Source organism: Lytechinus pictus, chromosome 15, assembly GCF_037042905.1.
Source record: "Lytechinus pictus isolate F3 Inbred chromosome 15, Lp3.0, whole genome shotgun sequence".
Taxonomy (NCBI): Eukaryota; Metazoa; Echinodermata; class Echinoidea; order Temnopleuroida; family Toxopneustidae; genus Lytechinus; species Lytechinus pictus.
In genome coordinates, this window is record NC_087259.1 from 8010603 (window position 1) to 8027396 (window position 16794).

Here is a 16794-nt window from a genome sequence, read left to right on the forward strand (position 1 = left end):
TCATTGACTATGTGTTGTAAATAGCTAGTCTTGAAATATAGCTTTTTAGATAACTATTAGTGATACAGAGGAAAAATAAGCCTATAGTTTTATTTGTGTAGAGAAAATGCATTAACATTGCAGTGCTGTTTTTTTTTTGCAGTTCTATAAGCTTTCGATCGGTATATGAATTGTCAGTTTGAATTTTGGGTTCAGTCGGGGTCTTTAAATGCAGCTGTGTGATTTATTTTCAAGTATTTATATTTTCTGTTCAAATCTGTTACAGGGAGAGGAGGTATGGAAGTCTGTCTTCATCATTTTCTTCCAAGGTGATCAACTCAAGATCAGGGTGAAGAAGATCTGTGAAGGGTAAGATTAGTTTCTTACAATTCTTAGCCGATGACAGTTGCCATGGTTCTACTGTATTCTTTTATTCTGTATTTGTATTTTTATAGTGATAATAATATCCAACATTTATCCAGCACTTACTACCAATGTCTTGAAGTGCTTGCAATAACAGTATTTCACTTTTATTTTGTGCTTATTGCAGCAAAATGACATCTCTGAGCAAATAATTGATATATTATACAAATAATGCACGTAAGCGCATGCATGCAGGGTCAAATAATGAACGATGTGCGAGAAGAGCCAATTTTCTGCACCGAGGTGACCCGCAGGACGAGTGTGGCACATGTATATCCATTTGACGAGTCGAGCACAGAGTTCCATTATTTAGGTCCTCTATGCACAAGAATGCGTGCATTGTTTGTTTTATACCCCCCTCACCCATGTGACTGAGTTGCCCCGAATGCTATATTTGATCTAAATTCTAGAGAATTCTAGATAATTCCAGACCTTGCACTATCCTTCACTCTGACGTCAGAGTTCAGAATAGCACATTTTGTATGACGTCAGAGTGCAGGATAGTGCATTTTGGATGCCATAGTGCAATTCGCTGAATATCATGTGATCCGATTTGGATAACAGATCAGATAACAGAACATTCTTGGGAGTTGTATAATGTTACCCCAGTCATCAAATTCTTGCTTACCCCACATACATGTACACAATCTTCACTCCCTGGGGAGTATTCCAACAATGAGAAGTGAAAACATTGTATTTGCTAAGCCAACAAAAAGGATTTCTGCAACCTACAGGGTACCCATGTAACACCTGGATGGAGAGTGGTCAAATGTGAATTGATGCCTTCTTAAACAGCACAAGTGCCACAATGTTTTTACCCAGCTGATAACATGCACCCCGTAATAGTGTGGTCAATGTTTATCTGGGCCAAAGTTAAGCGATTAATCGTTAAATGAAATGGCCTATCAAGATCATCATAGCGTGCATATTTTGCTCAGTAGACTGATTAGGAAACAATCAAAATTGCTCTTTCAAATTAGTGATGAATCACTAATCTTTGTGTTAAGGGGCCCGGGGGTATCTGAATGCTGGGGGTATGCCAACCAGTAAGTCGTCACAAAATTTTTGTCTGTTCTTCTTTCTTCAGATTCCGAGCAACTCTTTACCCTTGCAACGAGACTGCCGCTGAGAGAACAGAGACCTCTATGGCTGTTCTTACGAGGCTTGAAGATCTACAGAAGGTTCGTATGGATCTGTGTCTTTCCTCTCATTTATCTTTATTTGATCATCTGTTATTCTTCAAATTATTCAAATTGTCCTTTCTTTGCTTCATTTTAAAGTTCATGAATGAGAACCTTCAACTTCATGATTTTTTTTCTTATTTTGTTAATCTCTCCCTTGATATTATTTCTCATTGAATCAAATATAACAGTCAGTGCAAATTTCTGTCAACTTCTCGTACTGAATTCAGCAGTTTTTGCTGGAGCAAATTTTGTTGTAGTACCTCTTAAGACTTACATGTGCAGACAATCAATCCACCAGATCAATTATCACTGGAACAAAAGTCATGTAACTCATTTGAAATGATGTCAAGTGCGTACTGGGCAATTTCAAGTTCAGTGTTGACATTTTGGTGTTGGTGTTAGGTCAATTTTTACACGATTTTAACGCCGAACATTAAATGAAGATGGTCCCGAAAAGTCACCCACTAGTTGTTGAGATGTCAATAATGTGATTTGGATCAGTTTTACAAACTATGAATAAGTTGAGGAGCTAGGGGAAGCAATCCAAATTTCAACACCAATACCAAGGCCAACACCGGACTTGAAATCACCAACTGTGATAATAAAATTAAAGAATAAGACATTACAAAAGTTTCTCATGGGCTAATTAGTCTGAACACTCTTCCCCCACCCCAGGTTCTTAGCCAGACGGAGGAGCATCGCCAGCGCCTCCTGTCCCTGGCATCCAAGAGTCTTCGGGTGTGGTTCATCAAGGTCCGCAAGCTCAAAGCCATCTACCACACTCTCAACCTCTTCAATCTGGACGTCACCCAGAAATGCCTGATTGCAGAATGTTGGTGTCCTGTAGCTGATCTGGATCAGATTAACTTGGCTCTGCGTAGAGGAACGGTAAGTCGTTAGAAAGTTTGTTGTCGGTGCAAAAACGCCCTCAATACCACACTTTCGTGCATTGTATGCACGCAAAGACGCCCATAGCAGCAAGCGTAAGTGCATTTCTGCCTGCTTGCAATGCACGGACGATTAATGTGGTCTCCATAGGGGGGGGGGGGCTTGACTTGATTGGCGCATAGACATGCAACCTTAAATTGGGGTTTGGGGTTGGTCTTGTTGGTTAAATTCATCACACGTTAGTTCTCATTGTGTGTCAAAAGCAAAAAAAAAATACTCTAGTAAATTCAAATTTTTACTTGGAGTTATAAGGTCACAATGTGAAATCGAATTTCCCTCTGTGTCCCATATGCCATGGATTGGCCTTTATGGAAGCGAAGTTGATCTGATGACATTTTGGAAATCATGAGGTCAATGGTTCAAAGGTGATTCATTACATACATTGAGATATATTCTTCTCTTGTCAAGCAAATAGCTTTTTGAGGAATGAACTTTAGCTCATGCATGCTTATGGGAGTGACAAGGATCTGACTGGATTTTTGGGTTGCAAGGTCAAGTCAGCGGTCATTATTGAAAAGTTTAGGTGTTTTAAATATGTGATTTTTTGTCTCACCTGCATAGCAGAGTGAGACTATAGGCGCCGCTTTTCCGACGGCGACGGCGACGGCGGCGGCGGCGGCGTCAACACCAAATCTTAACCTGAGGTTAAGTTTTTGAAATGACAGCATAACTTAGAAAGTATATGGACCTAGTTCATGAAACTTGGCCATAAGGTTAATCAAGTATTACTGAACATCCTGCCTGAGTTTCATGTCACATGACCAAGGTCAAAGGTCATTTAGGGTCAATGAACTTAGACCATGTTGGGGGAATCAACATCAAAATCTTAACCCAAGGTTAAGTTTTTGAAATGTCATCATAACTTAGAAAATATATGGACCTAGTTCATGAAACTTATACATAAGGTTAATCAAGTATCACTGAACATCCTGCATGAGTTTCACGTCACATGACCAAGGTCAAAGGTCATTTAGGGTCAATGAACTTTGGCCGAATTGGGGGTATCTGTTGAATTACCATCATAACTTTGAAAGTTTATGGATCTGATTCATGAAACTTGGACATAATAGTAATCAAGTATTACTGAACATCCTGTGCAAGTTTCAGGTCACATGATCAAGGTCAAAGGTCATTTAGGGTCAATGAACTTTGGCCAAATTGGGGTATTTGTTGAATTACAGCCATAAATTTGAAAGTGTGTTGGTCTAGTTCATAAAACTTGGACATAAGAGTAATCAAGTATCACTGAACATCCTGTGCGAGTTTCAGGTCACATGATCAAGGTCAAAGGTCATGTAAGGTCAAAGAACTTTGGCCACGTTGGGGGTATTTGTTGAATTGCCATCATATCTCTATAAGTGTATTGGTCTAGTTCATAAAACGTGGAAATAAGAGTAACCAAGTATCACTGAACATCTTGTGCGAGTTATAGTAGTTTTCAAAATCAGCACTGCTGCTATATTGAATCGCGTGATGCAGGTGAGACGGCCAGAGGCATTCCACTTGTTTTCTTATGATATCAATATGTGATATTTTTGTGATGTAGCAATGAAGAAGGCATAAAATTTCAATTGGTCATCTAGTTTTGTTTGATTATTTACATTATAGGAGGTCAGTGGCTCTTCTGTACCTTCCATCTTGAATCGCATCTCTACCGACGAAGAACCACCCACCTACAACAAAACCAACAAGTTTACCAAGGTCTACCAAAGTCTTGTGGATTCCTATGGTGTTGCCAACTATAGGGAGGTCAATCCAGGTACTGAATACGTTCCATGATTTTACGCTGTTTCAGTTATAATTCCGATAAGGAAATTGAATCACTTGAAGTCATATAACAGCATTGCTACCACAAAATATGGGATTTTAAGTATCTGTATATAGTTTATAGAGGTAGAGACAGACACGATCTTGACCAATCAAATGCAAGAATGTCAAAAGTTTCTGATGATGATCTTTGGAAACCATTGACAAGTCATTTCATGAAAGGCTCCCCACATTGACCTGATCCACCTTAGATCATTTATACCCTTTTTACACAGGATTTTCTTAGCCCCGGACTATCGCTAACCCCGTACTATCCTTAACCCCGTACTATTTTTTTTTTCCTTTTTACACATGCCAAATTGTTATTGCTAACCCCGGATAAGGAATGCTTGCTTTTCACACACGAAACTCGCCAACCCCGGACTAGTGGTTTTTGTCGATCATTCGTAGTACAAGTACTTCACTCGTACCTTTTTACACATGCTACAATTTCCTTAACCCCATACTATAGATGAGGCCAAATTGCCATTTAGCCCCACCTATAGTACGGGGTTAAGCTTAGCCCACTTTCGTTTTACACTAGCGATTTTAACCCCGTACTATCGCTCTTAGCACCGCAATTCCTGGGATAACCCTGCTTTTTTGCAGGGCCAAATAATCCCGTACTAAAGGTGGGGTTAGCCCACTTTGCAAAAATGCTGTGTAAAAAGAAAGTGGGCTAAGCTTAACCCCGTACTATAGGTGGGGCTAAATGGCAATTTAGCCCCACCTATAGTACGGGGTTAAGGAAATTTTAGCGTGTGTAAAAAGGGTATTATATTATATTGGATGGCTCTGAATGGAATACAAGAAATATTCCACGAGTTCGGGAAAATATTCCATGAATCGCAGATGAGTGGAATATTGGCCCTAACAAGTGGAATATTTCTGGTATTTCATGAAATAACCCCATCCAATATATTGATTTAACAAGTCATATCACGTATCACATTTTGCCATTATCACTTATATTTTGGTCGTTGACATGCGACTTGCATGTAGTTCATTATGACATCGTGGAGCATAGTTGTGCTCTATGCTGCGCATCGCATTGCTTTCATTGTTGTACGCGTTGTATATTTCACGCATTCGTGCACGCGCCTTAAACTGTTGAATGAGCTCTCATATTCAATAGCAAGTTTTGTACAGGAGTCTATGGGATATTCGTCGGATTTCGGTCCTTTTTAGGGATACGCTCTGATACTGCACGGGCAATTGATGCAGACCAAAATGTGTTTTTAATGCAGCGCTAGAACACTATATAGATGATAATAAAATTTATTTACTGTTTATAATTTGTTCAACCCACAGCTCCTTTCACAATCATCACCTACCCATTCCTCTTCTCTGTGATGTACGGTGATCTTGGTCATGGCTTCATCATGTTTCTCTTTGGACTCTGGCTGGTGGTGAGAGAGAAGCAGCTCTATGCCTCCCTGGCCAACCATGAGGTAAGTGTATGCTTCAAGCCCTTTGCCTTATTTATCTTGTTTCTCTTTGTTCTCTGGCTTGTTGTGAGAGAGGTCCTGATGTAAACTTCCCTTGCCAATCATGAGATAAGTGTGGCCTTTGAGTGATGTCATCAAGTCCTTAGTCTATTTATCTTGTTTCTCTTTGGTCTCTGGCTGGTGGTGAGAGAGAAGCAGCTCTATGCCTCCCTGGCCAACCATGAGGTAAGTGTATGCTTCAAGTCCTTTGCCTTATTTATCTTGTTTCTCTTTGGTCTCTGGCTTGTTGTGAGAGAGGTCCTGATGTAAACTTCCCTTGCCAATCATGAGGTAAGTGTGGCCTTTGAGTGATGTCTTCAAGTCCTTTGCCTTATTTATCATGTTTCTCTTTAGAATTTAGATGGTAAGCAGCTGTATACCTGCCTGATATCAGGCCCCGGTAGCTTCTAATATTAGGCTTTTGTTGGTTTTATTTTATAGACACGTATTGTACTGCATATATAGGGCTTTAGTATGTGCTGGCTTCTTTTTGACCAGTGCGTAAAAATTGCTGTCATTTTGGGGAGTAGGACACATCATAGTTTTACGTTTTTATGCAGAATTGAAATATTTCATTCCCCCCCCCCTTATGATTCCTCTCCTTTTGTCATTCTGGTGTGGATACCATATTCCCCTCCCTCGGTCACTGCTTATCTCCCTTTCATGTTTGCTCTTTAGATGTTCGGGATGCTGTATGGCGGTCGCTATGTCATCATGCTGATGGGCCTCTTTTCCATATACTCCGGTTTCCTCTACAATGACTGCCTCTCCAATTCAGTCAATATATTTGGCTCAACTTGGAACGCTACCAATATGAATTATACGTAAGTTGTAGTCCTATTTCCAGAAGAGAATTTGATGATATAGATTACTTCTTGACTGTTGTGAGATTGAATTTTGGAAGAGAATTCTTAAAGTGATTCGGAAACACTGATTACAGTGCACCCAAGAATTAGTGTGTGCTGAAAAGCATTTAATGATTTATCTTTCCATAAAACTTCAGAGTCCCTTTAACAGAGAACCCAGTGAATACAATGCTTGTATACATTAGTAGCAGCCATTTTCATACAAGAATCAGAACTTGGTTTATTTTGATAAAGAATTTTAGTATGTGTTTCCTCAGCTTTCCTTGTAATTTCAAGTTCAATTAGAAGTTACCTAAAATATATACTGATTGGTTGGAATACATTATCAGTTTTCCTATATTTACATTGTGGTTGTCATTTCTTCCTTTCTCTCTCTCTTTCTGACTCTCTTTCTTTATCATCCCACTTTTCCATTTTTGTCTTGCTTTCCCTCTGTTTATGTCTGCCATGATTTTTCACTTTATCTCACCCTCCCCAATTCTTTCCATTTCCCCTCCCCCCTTTCTCTCATCCCATTCTCTTCCTCTCCCCTCCCCCTCTCTCCCTTCCGCCCTCTCTCCTTCCCCACCCCCCATTCTTTCACTTTCTCCTCCCCTTCTCTTATATTGCCTCTTTTTCCCATCTACCCCTTCTCCCCTCTCTTCATCTTTATCTCCCATTTCCCTCTCTTGCCTTCTTCCTCTCTCCAACATCCTTACACTTGTGCCCCCCCCCCTTACATTGCCTCTCGTTCCCCTCTACACATTCTCCCTTCCCCTCTTTCTCTTTTCCTTTCTCTCCTTCTTCAACACAGTGACGAGTTGCTGAGTGAAGACATCACTCTAGGACTGGATCCGAAGTATTCTGCTACAGGAGCAATCTATCCTATTGGTGTAGACCCTGTAAGTATACTCACAGAGAAAAGGGGTCTGTGATAACTGACATTGGGTATCTGACAATAACTGACATTGGTATCTATATAGGGTGTTTTAACAATGTATTAAAACCATGTGTTTTGGTGCATTGTTTGCCTGTTTAGTTGAACAACATATTTCACAAAGCACCAAAATCTGAGGAAAATCCCATTGGTAGCTATGGGAAACTTGCTGTTCAGTGTGGTACCTTACTGCACAGTGCAATCCAATGTGCATCATAGAGCACTTGCTGAAATACTAAATGGTGTCTTATAGATAAAGAGATAAGTCACATTTATATGATTGAAACTAATTTATGAATTGAGCCCATATCAACTGATTGTAATGAGTGACATGATTTGCTTTATCACTTAACTTTGGGGGGAATAGATAATGATAATTATGTTGAATGAATTTACTTCATGGTATACCAAAAAGTATTTGACTCGTTAGGGCCAATGCATGGATCTCTGATGCCCCATCGGATCCAAAATACAGCACGATTTATTTGTTGTTGATGTTTTGTTTGTAGATGTGGCAGCTGGCTACAAACAAGATCAATTTCCTCAACTCCTACAAGATGAAACTGTCTGTGATCCTTGGGATCAGCCAGATGACCTTTGGTGTCTTCCTAAGCTTCTGCAATCACAGGTATCATACTCCTGAATATTGTTTAATTGGGTGAATTCACAATACAGTGCGCCATCTATCGGTTGCAGTGGACAGGCCAAAATTTGCAATACCTCATGGGAAGAAATCATCATCTGTTGCGCACGCTAGTACTGTAGTGCTGGCCGACGGGCCTCGACTGTCTTGCATGATTATACCTTTTACCAGGGTCCAGGTAGTCCAGATTGGACCTTGGTATATGGAAGTTCCCTTTCCTAAAGCTCAAGATGTGTGGATTTGCACTGGATTAGAGATTGGGAGACATGTGTCCACTATGTTAGCTTTGGGAAAGGGAAATTCCATATACCAAGATCCAATCTGGACTAGGGTCCAGGAGGTGGGAGAGAAATTTCTTTGTGAAATTAGACAATTTTGGGTGAATTCTTCATCCGCTTTTGTAATGTGGTTTTCATTTTTGAAGTACCAGAGTCGCATTATACAGTGACTAGCACTGTGCTGCCTGCTTGCGATGTCGACCCTGAAGTTTGAAATTTGGCCTGTTCGCTGCAACCGATAGATGGCGCACCATATTGTGAATCCACCGAATTGGTACAGAAAATTCAAAGAATGTTGTAAAAGTCTGTGCCGGGTCTTATAGCAGGAATCCCTCTATAAGGATGCTATGCAGGTTTTCATTTCAGCTTTCCTGCAGCCACCATTGTTATGTCCATGGTGACTGTGATGATTATAGTGAAGACTGTTTGCGGGATACATGCTGGAAAAGCACGGCTCTGACTGTTGACAAGATACCTAAGAATCACTTCTTCACTTCCGAGGGGAACCTCAAAGTTCTTTTTATCAATGACCTTTTCATCATCCTTTTATTCAACCTTGATGAAATTTAAATCTTGTGTACAAAGTGTGCTAGTATTATGGGCATTGTGTGATTGTAAGTATGCAAGAATGGAAATATGCTGAATCATATTTGGATTTTTTTTAATGATACGGACACAAATTAATTTACGAACACAGTACAAATGATTTTATACCATTAATTGTTATTTAGAAAAAAATCATCGGTACAGTGTTGTAGAGTTATTTGTGATTGTAGCATTACATAAGATTACAAAAGTTTGTGGTGCAGCATGAATTGTTTTAAATGAATAAAACGGGTGATCAAATAGAGGTGTAAGAGTAAACTGATTATACAAGGGGTGTAATTAGATACATAGCATTATGTGGTAAGTATTCACCTCTTAGTTTAGTTCAGGTTTTGTCCATTTAATGATAGTCCGTTCTATTATTTTTAGTTGAAAGTCGTTTCAGCAGTAAATGTGGATAATTTTTAAATAGTGGGTGTTGCATTCTGACATGCGTGGCGTTAATGAATGCTGGTGTCTTCAGATATGGGAAAATAGGTGTTTCGACTTCCAATATGTAGGGACAGTGATTTTCCGCGATCGCGGAAAACGGACGGAATTCACGGAAATTGCCTTTTGAAACGGAAAGTGCCATTTCAAACGGAAAATCACGGAAAACATATTTTTCCTCAGAATACACAGAACAGCAACAGTAATTACTCCAAAATCTCAACAAAATACGAATGTTAACTGGCCACAAAACCTCACAAAACACGATCTCACTTCACTACAAAGTATGACAATTCACACATCGTGACTGCTCTCGACTCCATCAATCTCGATCGTACCCCGCGGGCCTCGCCCGCGTCTTGGCCGGCGGCGGGGTCGGCCGTATCAAAAACATTCACATGCAAACAACACGGTCGTGTGTTGCTGCCCTCTACGTTTGAAGATGTAACAGCACGATATTCCGGTCTTGAAATCCAAAATGGCGGATAGGCTACAGTCGTTGACTGGTCGAAACGATGTCCAAAAACCCCCCAAATTATCGATAAAATTTAATTTAACAAAAAAATAATGCTAATAATGTGAAAGGTAAGGATGTATTTATGTCAGATGTGTTTGTAAAAATATTTTGTGTACCCGCATAGATCCGATTAGAGTGGATTCTACTGCGTTGTCGGTACAGTGGCAGATACAAATTTTGACCAGCGCAGCGCGATTGATATATTGCTACTGAATGGTAAACAGAATTGCCAATTTTCCGTGTACACAAAGTCTATGGGGAAACAGAATTTCCGTTTTCTGACATGCTGAAACGGAATTTATGATTTTCTGAAACGGAAAAGGCAATTTTTTTAAACGGAAAATCACTGTCCCTAAATATGGTTTTCAAATGTGTTTTGGGGTGAGGGGTTTTGGGGTTTATTGATGAATGTTCATGCCAATCTCTCCTACTTCCTCTCATCTCCCCCTCCATTCTCTCCCCCTCCCCTCTCTCTCTCTTTCTTTGTCCCACTTCTCCTTTCCCCTTCTTCCCTCCCTTTCTCCTTTCCCCCATTCTCTCACCTTTCCCTCACTATCTTCCTCTTTCCTTCCCTTCCTCTCCCTTCTCTCCTTTATCTCCCTTTATTTCTCTTCTCTGCATGCCGCCCTCCTCCCCTTCTGCTCCTCCTCCCCCTCTCTTTCTCTCTCACCCCATGTCTTTCTCCAGGTACTTCAAAAATCCCCTGAACATCTGGTGTGAATTTGTGCCCCAACTCATCTTCATGGTGTCCATCTTCGGCTACCTCGTCGTCCTGATCTTCGTCAAGTGGCTCATCTACGATGTCTGGAACGAGAACGATGCCCCTAGTCTGATCCTAACCCTCATCAACATGGGTCTCTTTACCCCACCAGATCCCCCAATGTTTAAAGGACAAGTAAGAACAAACATTTCCTTTCTTAGATTTCAAATAAACTCAAACTTCAGTTGATCAGGGTCGTGTAACACAAAGGTTAGCGCTTAATTGTACGCTTGATTGTCATGATTGACTGTACACTATAGTCACTGCAATTGATCGCATAAAAAAGTTCTACGATCATTGCTAAGCTTTGTGTTATGGGCCCCTGAAGTTGATTGGCTCAGAACAAATTAAATCAATGAAAATCACATACTATGTAATTATGGAACACCTCTCCTGGGACCTGTGTTGTAAAGAAAAAACTATTTTGAATTTATCAGTATCGTAACTTCCACCAAAACCTTGAATGTGATTGGCTGCTGAGCCCTGTTACCATTATGGTTTTTACCATAATATCAAAGTTACAATTGTAGCTCTTGATGAAACGGGTCGCTGATGTAAAATGTACCGTGATCATTGGCACTTGAAAGTCTGTATTTGATGTGTAAATGTAGCCTTTCGCTAGTGTATTTTTGTCTCATATCTTCTTGCAGCCATCGCTTCAAGTATTTCTGGTGTTGGTAGCGGTGGCGTGTATACCATGGATGCTTCTCGTCAAACCGGTCTTACTCTACATGCAGCACCAGAACAGACCCCTAAGTGTGAGTATCTTTCATAGAGTTATTGGCATGTCTTGGTGTATATTTCCAGTGTCCAAAGTGGAGAGATGTACAAGTTTGACATCACAGATCTTGTTCTCACTGCGAATGGGAGGGTCTACATACCATTAGTAATCTAGACACTCAATTGCTCATGTTTTCTTGTTTGTCCAATTTTACAAAAAAATTTCTTTATAATATTCTTTGATTTTTTGTCTCACCTGCATAGCAGAGTGAGACTATAGGCGCCGCTTTTCCGACGGCGGCGGCGACGGCGGCGTCAACACCAAATCTTAACCTGAGGTTAAGTTTTTGAAATGACAGCATAACTTAGAAAGTATATGGACCTAGTTCATGAAACTTGGCCATAAGGTTAATCAAGTATTACTGAACATCCTGCCTGAGTTTCATGTCACATGACCAAGGTCAAAGGTCATTTAGGGTCAATGAACTTAGACCATGTTGGGGGAATCAACATCAAAATCTTAACCTAAGGTTAAGTTTTTGAAATGTCATCATAACTTATAAAATATATGGACCTAGTTCATGAAACTTATACATAAGGTTAATCAAGTATCACTGAACATCCTGCATGAGTTTCACATCACATGACCAAGGTCAAAGGTCATTTAGGGTCAATGAACTTTGGCCGAATTGGGGGTATCTGTTGAATTACCATCATAACTTTGAAAGTTTATGGATCTGATTCATGAAACTTGGACATAATAGTAATCAAGTATTACTGAACATCCTGTGCAAGTTTCAGGTCACATGATCAAGGTCAAAGGTCATTTAGGGTCAATGAACTTTGGCCAAATTGGGGTATTTGTTGAATTACAGCCATAAATTTGAAAGTGTGTTGGTCTAGTTCATAAAACATGGACATAATAGTAATCAAGTATCACTGAACATCCTGTGCGAGTTTCAGGTCACATGATCAAGGTCAAAGGTCATGTAAGGTCAAAGAACTTTGGCCACGTTGGGGGTATTTGTTGAATTGCCATCATATCTCTATAAGTGTATTGGTCTAGTTCATAAAACGTGGAAATAAGAGTAACCAAGTATCACTGAACATCTTGTGCGAGTTATAGTAGTTTTCAAAATCAGCACTGCTGCTATATTGAATCGCGTGATGCAGGTGAGACGGCCAGAGGCATTCCACTTGTTTTTTTTATAGATAACTTGTTCCACTGGTCTCACTTTCCGATAACTGTTTGTGCGCTGGGACATGAATCCCTCTGCGCTGAATTATTTTCAGGGAGGGAAACAATGGATTGTTTGTTTGGGCGTGAAATGCAAAGTTCGCACGGCACCAAGTGTGCATTGGTGCGAAGTACGCGTGGAAAGGGTTAACCGATTTGAGCAGTTACCATTTCTATCCTGACCACTTCACGTCCCCTCTCTGCTTCTACAGACCTATCTATTCTGGCGTAACCGGGGAGCCGCGGATGCGAGTGGTCTACTGTCCGACGACACCCAGGCAGTGATCAACCAAGACGAGTTGGCTATCCACAACGATGATCCTGAAGAACCCGATACTAGCAATCACCTTCAGCAAACACCACCACCAATTTCAAAAGAGGTACTTAGAAGTTTAGCAATTGCATATGGACAATTTAATTCCATTACCGACTATTGTAAGAGCTTCTGGCCCATAAAAAAAATCATGTTTATATCCTATTTTTCTGTTGTTTATTAGTTTTAGTCATGAATGACCAGTACGACAATACACCAGACGGTGGACTGTACTGTTTCCAGAAGAAGAATGATTTTAGTGTCGAATGAGATGATGAACTAAGCATGTACATTTGATAAAGTAAACATGTACATTTTACCATCCATAACTAAACGGCAACTTTGAATCTCAGAAGTTTTTTATACCCAAGTTAGTTGTAAATATAGGCCTCTGTGCAATTGTTTTTTTTTAGATACATACATTGTAAATTGAATCAAAATTTGTAGTATAATTTGAATCAATTATCGAAGTATTGAGGAAACTGAAGGAGCTTCAGCTAAAGCGCATCAGTATGTATTAAAGTTACTAACAATTGTTTAGTGTTGATGTTTATTACTATTTTTCATTCTCTCTTAGTTTGATTTTGGGGAGACCGTAGTTTACCAATCCATCCATACCATCGAGTATTGTCTTGGGTGTATCTCACACACGGCATCTTACCTTCGACTCTGGGCTCTCAGCTTGGCTCATTCTGGTAAGTCCATCTTCGTATTGATGAAGGTACAAGGAAAATAATAATATAAGGTCTTCGTACGGTGCACATATCCACCTTGTTGGGTGCTCAAGACACTCCTACATTACCCCAGCCACGCTGGGCTACCACAAACTTCGGAGCTTTTTGAGGAAGTACGTACCCCCCATTTAACTCACCTGGGTTTAGTACAGCACATTGTGGATCAAAGTCTTGCTGAAGGAAATTACGCCATGGCTGGGATTCGACCCCACGATCCTCTTTTTAAAGGTCAAGTCCAACCCAGAAAAATAATGATTTGAATAAATAGAGAAAAATCAAACTAGCAAAACGCTGAAAATTTCATCAAAATCGGATGTTAAATAAGAAAGTTATGACACTTTAAAGTTTGGCTTATTTTTCCCAGAACAGTGATATGCCCAACTCAAATGAGGCAGTCGATGATGTCCATCACTCACTATTTCTTTTGTTGTCTATTGTTTGAATTATACAATATTTCATTTTTTATAAATTTGACAATAAGGACCAACTTGACTGAATCATATAGTATTAAACATTGCTCATTCCACCTGTTCAGGGAGGAATTAATCCTTGTTTAACTTGACAATGAGGAGAAAAATATAATATAATAAAATACAAAAGAAATAGTGAGCGGATGACGTCATAAGTCTCCTCATTTGCATACCGACCAGGGTGTGCATATAACTGTTTTGTGATATTAAGCAAAACTTTAAAATTTCATAACTTTCTTATTTTACATCCGATTTTGATGAAATTTTCAGTGTTATGCTTGTTAGATTTTTATATTTTTACTCAAGTCAACTTTTTGTTGGGGTGGACTTGTCCTTTAAAGTCTGGAGACTAATCCACTGGGTCACACACTCCACATGGATGTTATGCTATGTGCAGTCACACCAACAAAACCGACTCCAAACTGACCGAAGCTAGGTCATTGGAAATAATGTAATAGATTTGGGGCCTGTTGCATAAAAGTTACCATTATGGTAACACTGCCATCCAATGGTAACTTGTATGGAATCCTTCATTCTGATTGGCTGTTGATCAGTGTTACCATGGTAGTTACCATTGGATGGCAAAGTTACCATAATGGTATTGTTACGATACTGCAACAAATAACAATGAAAATTTAGTTTTAAATTTGATTTCCCTTTTTTTTTATTACAGGAAATAACCATACACAAAGAAATCAAAAATAATAATGGTCTTACATCTTTCTTGAAGTGTTGATTATAATTCAAAGTAAAATCCAAGTTGGCTGGCGAAAATTCCTTAAAGTTCACAATGATGGCGATGATGAAATCAATGTTGAAGCACGACGAATAACAAGAGTCGCTGTAACGAGTGGAAATGTCTGTGAAGACGATGTTGATGATGATTAACAGTCAATTTCAGCTATCCATGGGTTGAAAAGCATTCATTAAAACAGGTTGATGATCTCGATGAGAACTGAGAATTCCTCTCTCAAAGTAACTGCAAACAGTTCATTGATGGCGTGCAAAATTCCACAGAAGATAAATATTCCAGGTGGAAATAAACTCTGCTCTGACATAAAGTCAGGTGTGATACTCTGAGTTCTGATCTGATGTAATGTGATGATGTCCTTGAAGAAACTGCCAGCTTATATACAAATTATTCACTATTCTGGAAGCTTCTAGTATTGTCTACAAAAAGAACATTCTGCCAATTTCAAGAGCAGTCTAATTTTAGAAGACTCTTGAATGACCTTAGTGAAATTAACATGTAAACAACATAGCTAATTCTATTCATTTCCACTACCACTACAAGTCTATAAACCAGTTCGTAGTTACTTCATGGACAATTTTGGTCAAATGACCTTTCATTTCTTTCATTATGATAGGCAGATTTCAAAGCAAGATATTACGTAAGCTTGCCTTACATAGGGACAGTGATTTTCCGCGATCGCGGAAAATGGACGGAATTCACGGAAAGGGCCTTTTGAAACGGAAAGTGGCATTTCAAAAGGAAAATCACAGAAAACGTATTTTCCCTCAAAATACACAGAATAGCAATAGAAATTACTCCAAAATCACAACAAAATGAGAATATTAAATGGCCACAAAACCCCAGAAAACACGATCTCACTTCGCTACTATCATGACAATTCACACATCGTGACTGCACTCGACATCAGCACACTCGATTGTACCCCTCACCCGTACCGTACCGTACTACCCGGCCGGCCGGGTTGGGCTTCACATGCACACATATCGTTCAACTACACGGTCGTGTGTTGCTGCCCTCTACGTTTGAAGATGTAACAGCATGGCGGATTGGCAAAAGCCGTTGACTGATGATAACGATGTCCAAAAAAAACCCAAATTATCGATGAAATATAATTTCACCGTGAAATAATGCTAATAATGTGAAAGGTAAGGATGTATGCATGCTAAATGGGTTTGTAAAAATATTTTATGCACCCGCATAGATCCGATTAGAACGGATTCTATTGTGTTGTTGGTACAGTAGCAGATACAAATTTTGACCAGTGCGAGTGTACGTGTTGTGATTTTGCTATTCAATGTGTAAACGGAATTTCCGTTTTCTGACATGCTGAAACGGAATTTGAGATTTTCTGAAACAGAAAAGGCACTGTCCCTACTTACATAGCAGGATGAAGAAATTGAATAGACCAGGTTACTAGAATAGCACACCAATGAAGGTATTTGTTGCATTCCTACTTTGAATGCATATCATAGCATGTTGCACAATGTACTTGGCAAACTGTGAAATACCAGTTTTGTTTTTTGTGGATGTAAATGAAAACCACAATTCAAAAGAATATATGAATAATCAAGACATCAAAGTTGGTGCTTATCTCATTAGATTTTAAACCACCATGTCACTTTAGTACAAATGACCTTCCTCTGATCATGCGTAGAATCTTTTGATCATGCGCAAAAAGGAACTACGAACTGGCTTATTGTAAAGCAATCTCTATTGTGTTGAAG

At 39.5% G+C, this 16794-nt stretch overlaps 1 protein-coding gene across 1 annotated transcript in view; it reads left to right on the plus strand.

The window, feature by feature from the left end:
* Nucleotides 1-16794, plus strand: part of LOC129277703 (V-type proton ATPase 116 kDa subunit a 1-like) — a 28891-nt gene that overhangs the window by 8460 nt on the left and 3637 nt on the right. The window contains exons 7-18 of the mRNA XM_064110179.1: nt 266-348; nt 1490-1583; nt 2262-2474; nt 4143-4293; nt 5652-5791; nt 6506-6651; nt 7487-7574; nt 8119-8237; nt 10770-10977; nt 11493-11600; nt 13012-13179; nt 13690-13807. Coding sequence (XP_063966249.1) covers nt 266-348; nt 1490-1583; nt 2262-2474; nt 4143-4293; nt 5652-5791; nt 6506-6651; nt 7487-7574; nt 8119-8237; nt 10770-10977; nt 11493-11600; nt 13012-13179; nt 13690-13807 — 1636 coding nt within the window. The remainder of the gene's footprint in view (nt 1-265; nt 349-1489; nt 1584-2261; nt 2475-4142; nt 4294-5651; nt 5792-6505; nt 6652-7486; nt 7575-8118; nt 8238-10769; nt 10978-11492; nt 11601-13011; nt 13180-13689; nt 13808-16794) is intronic.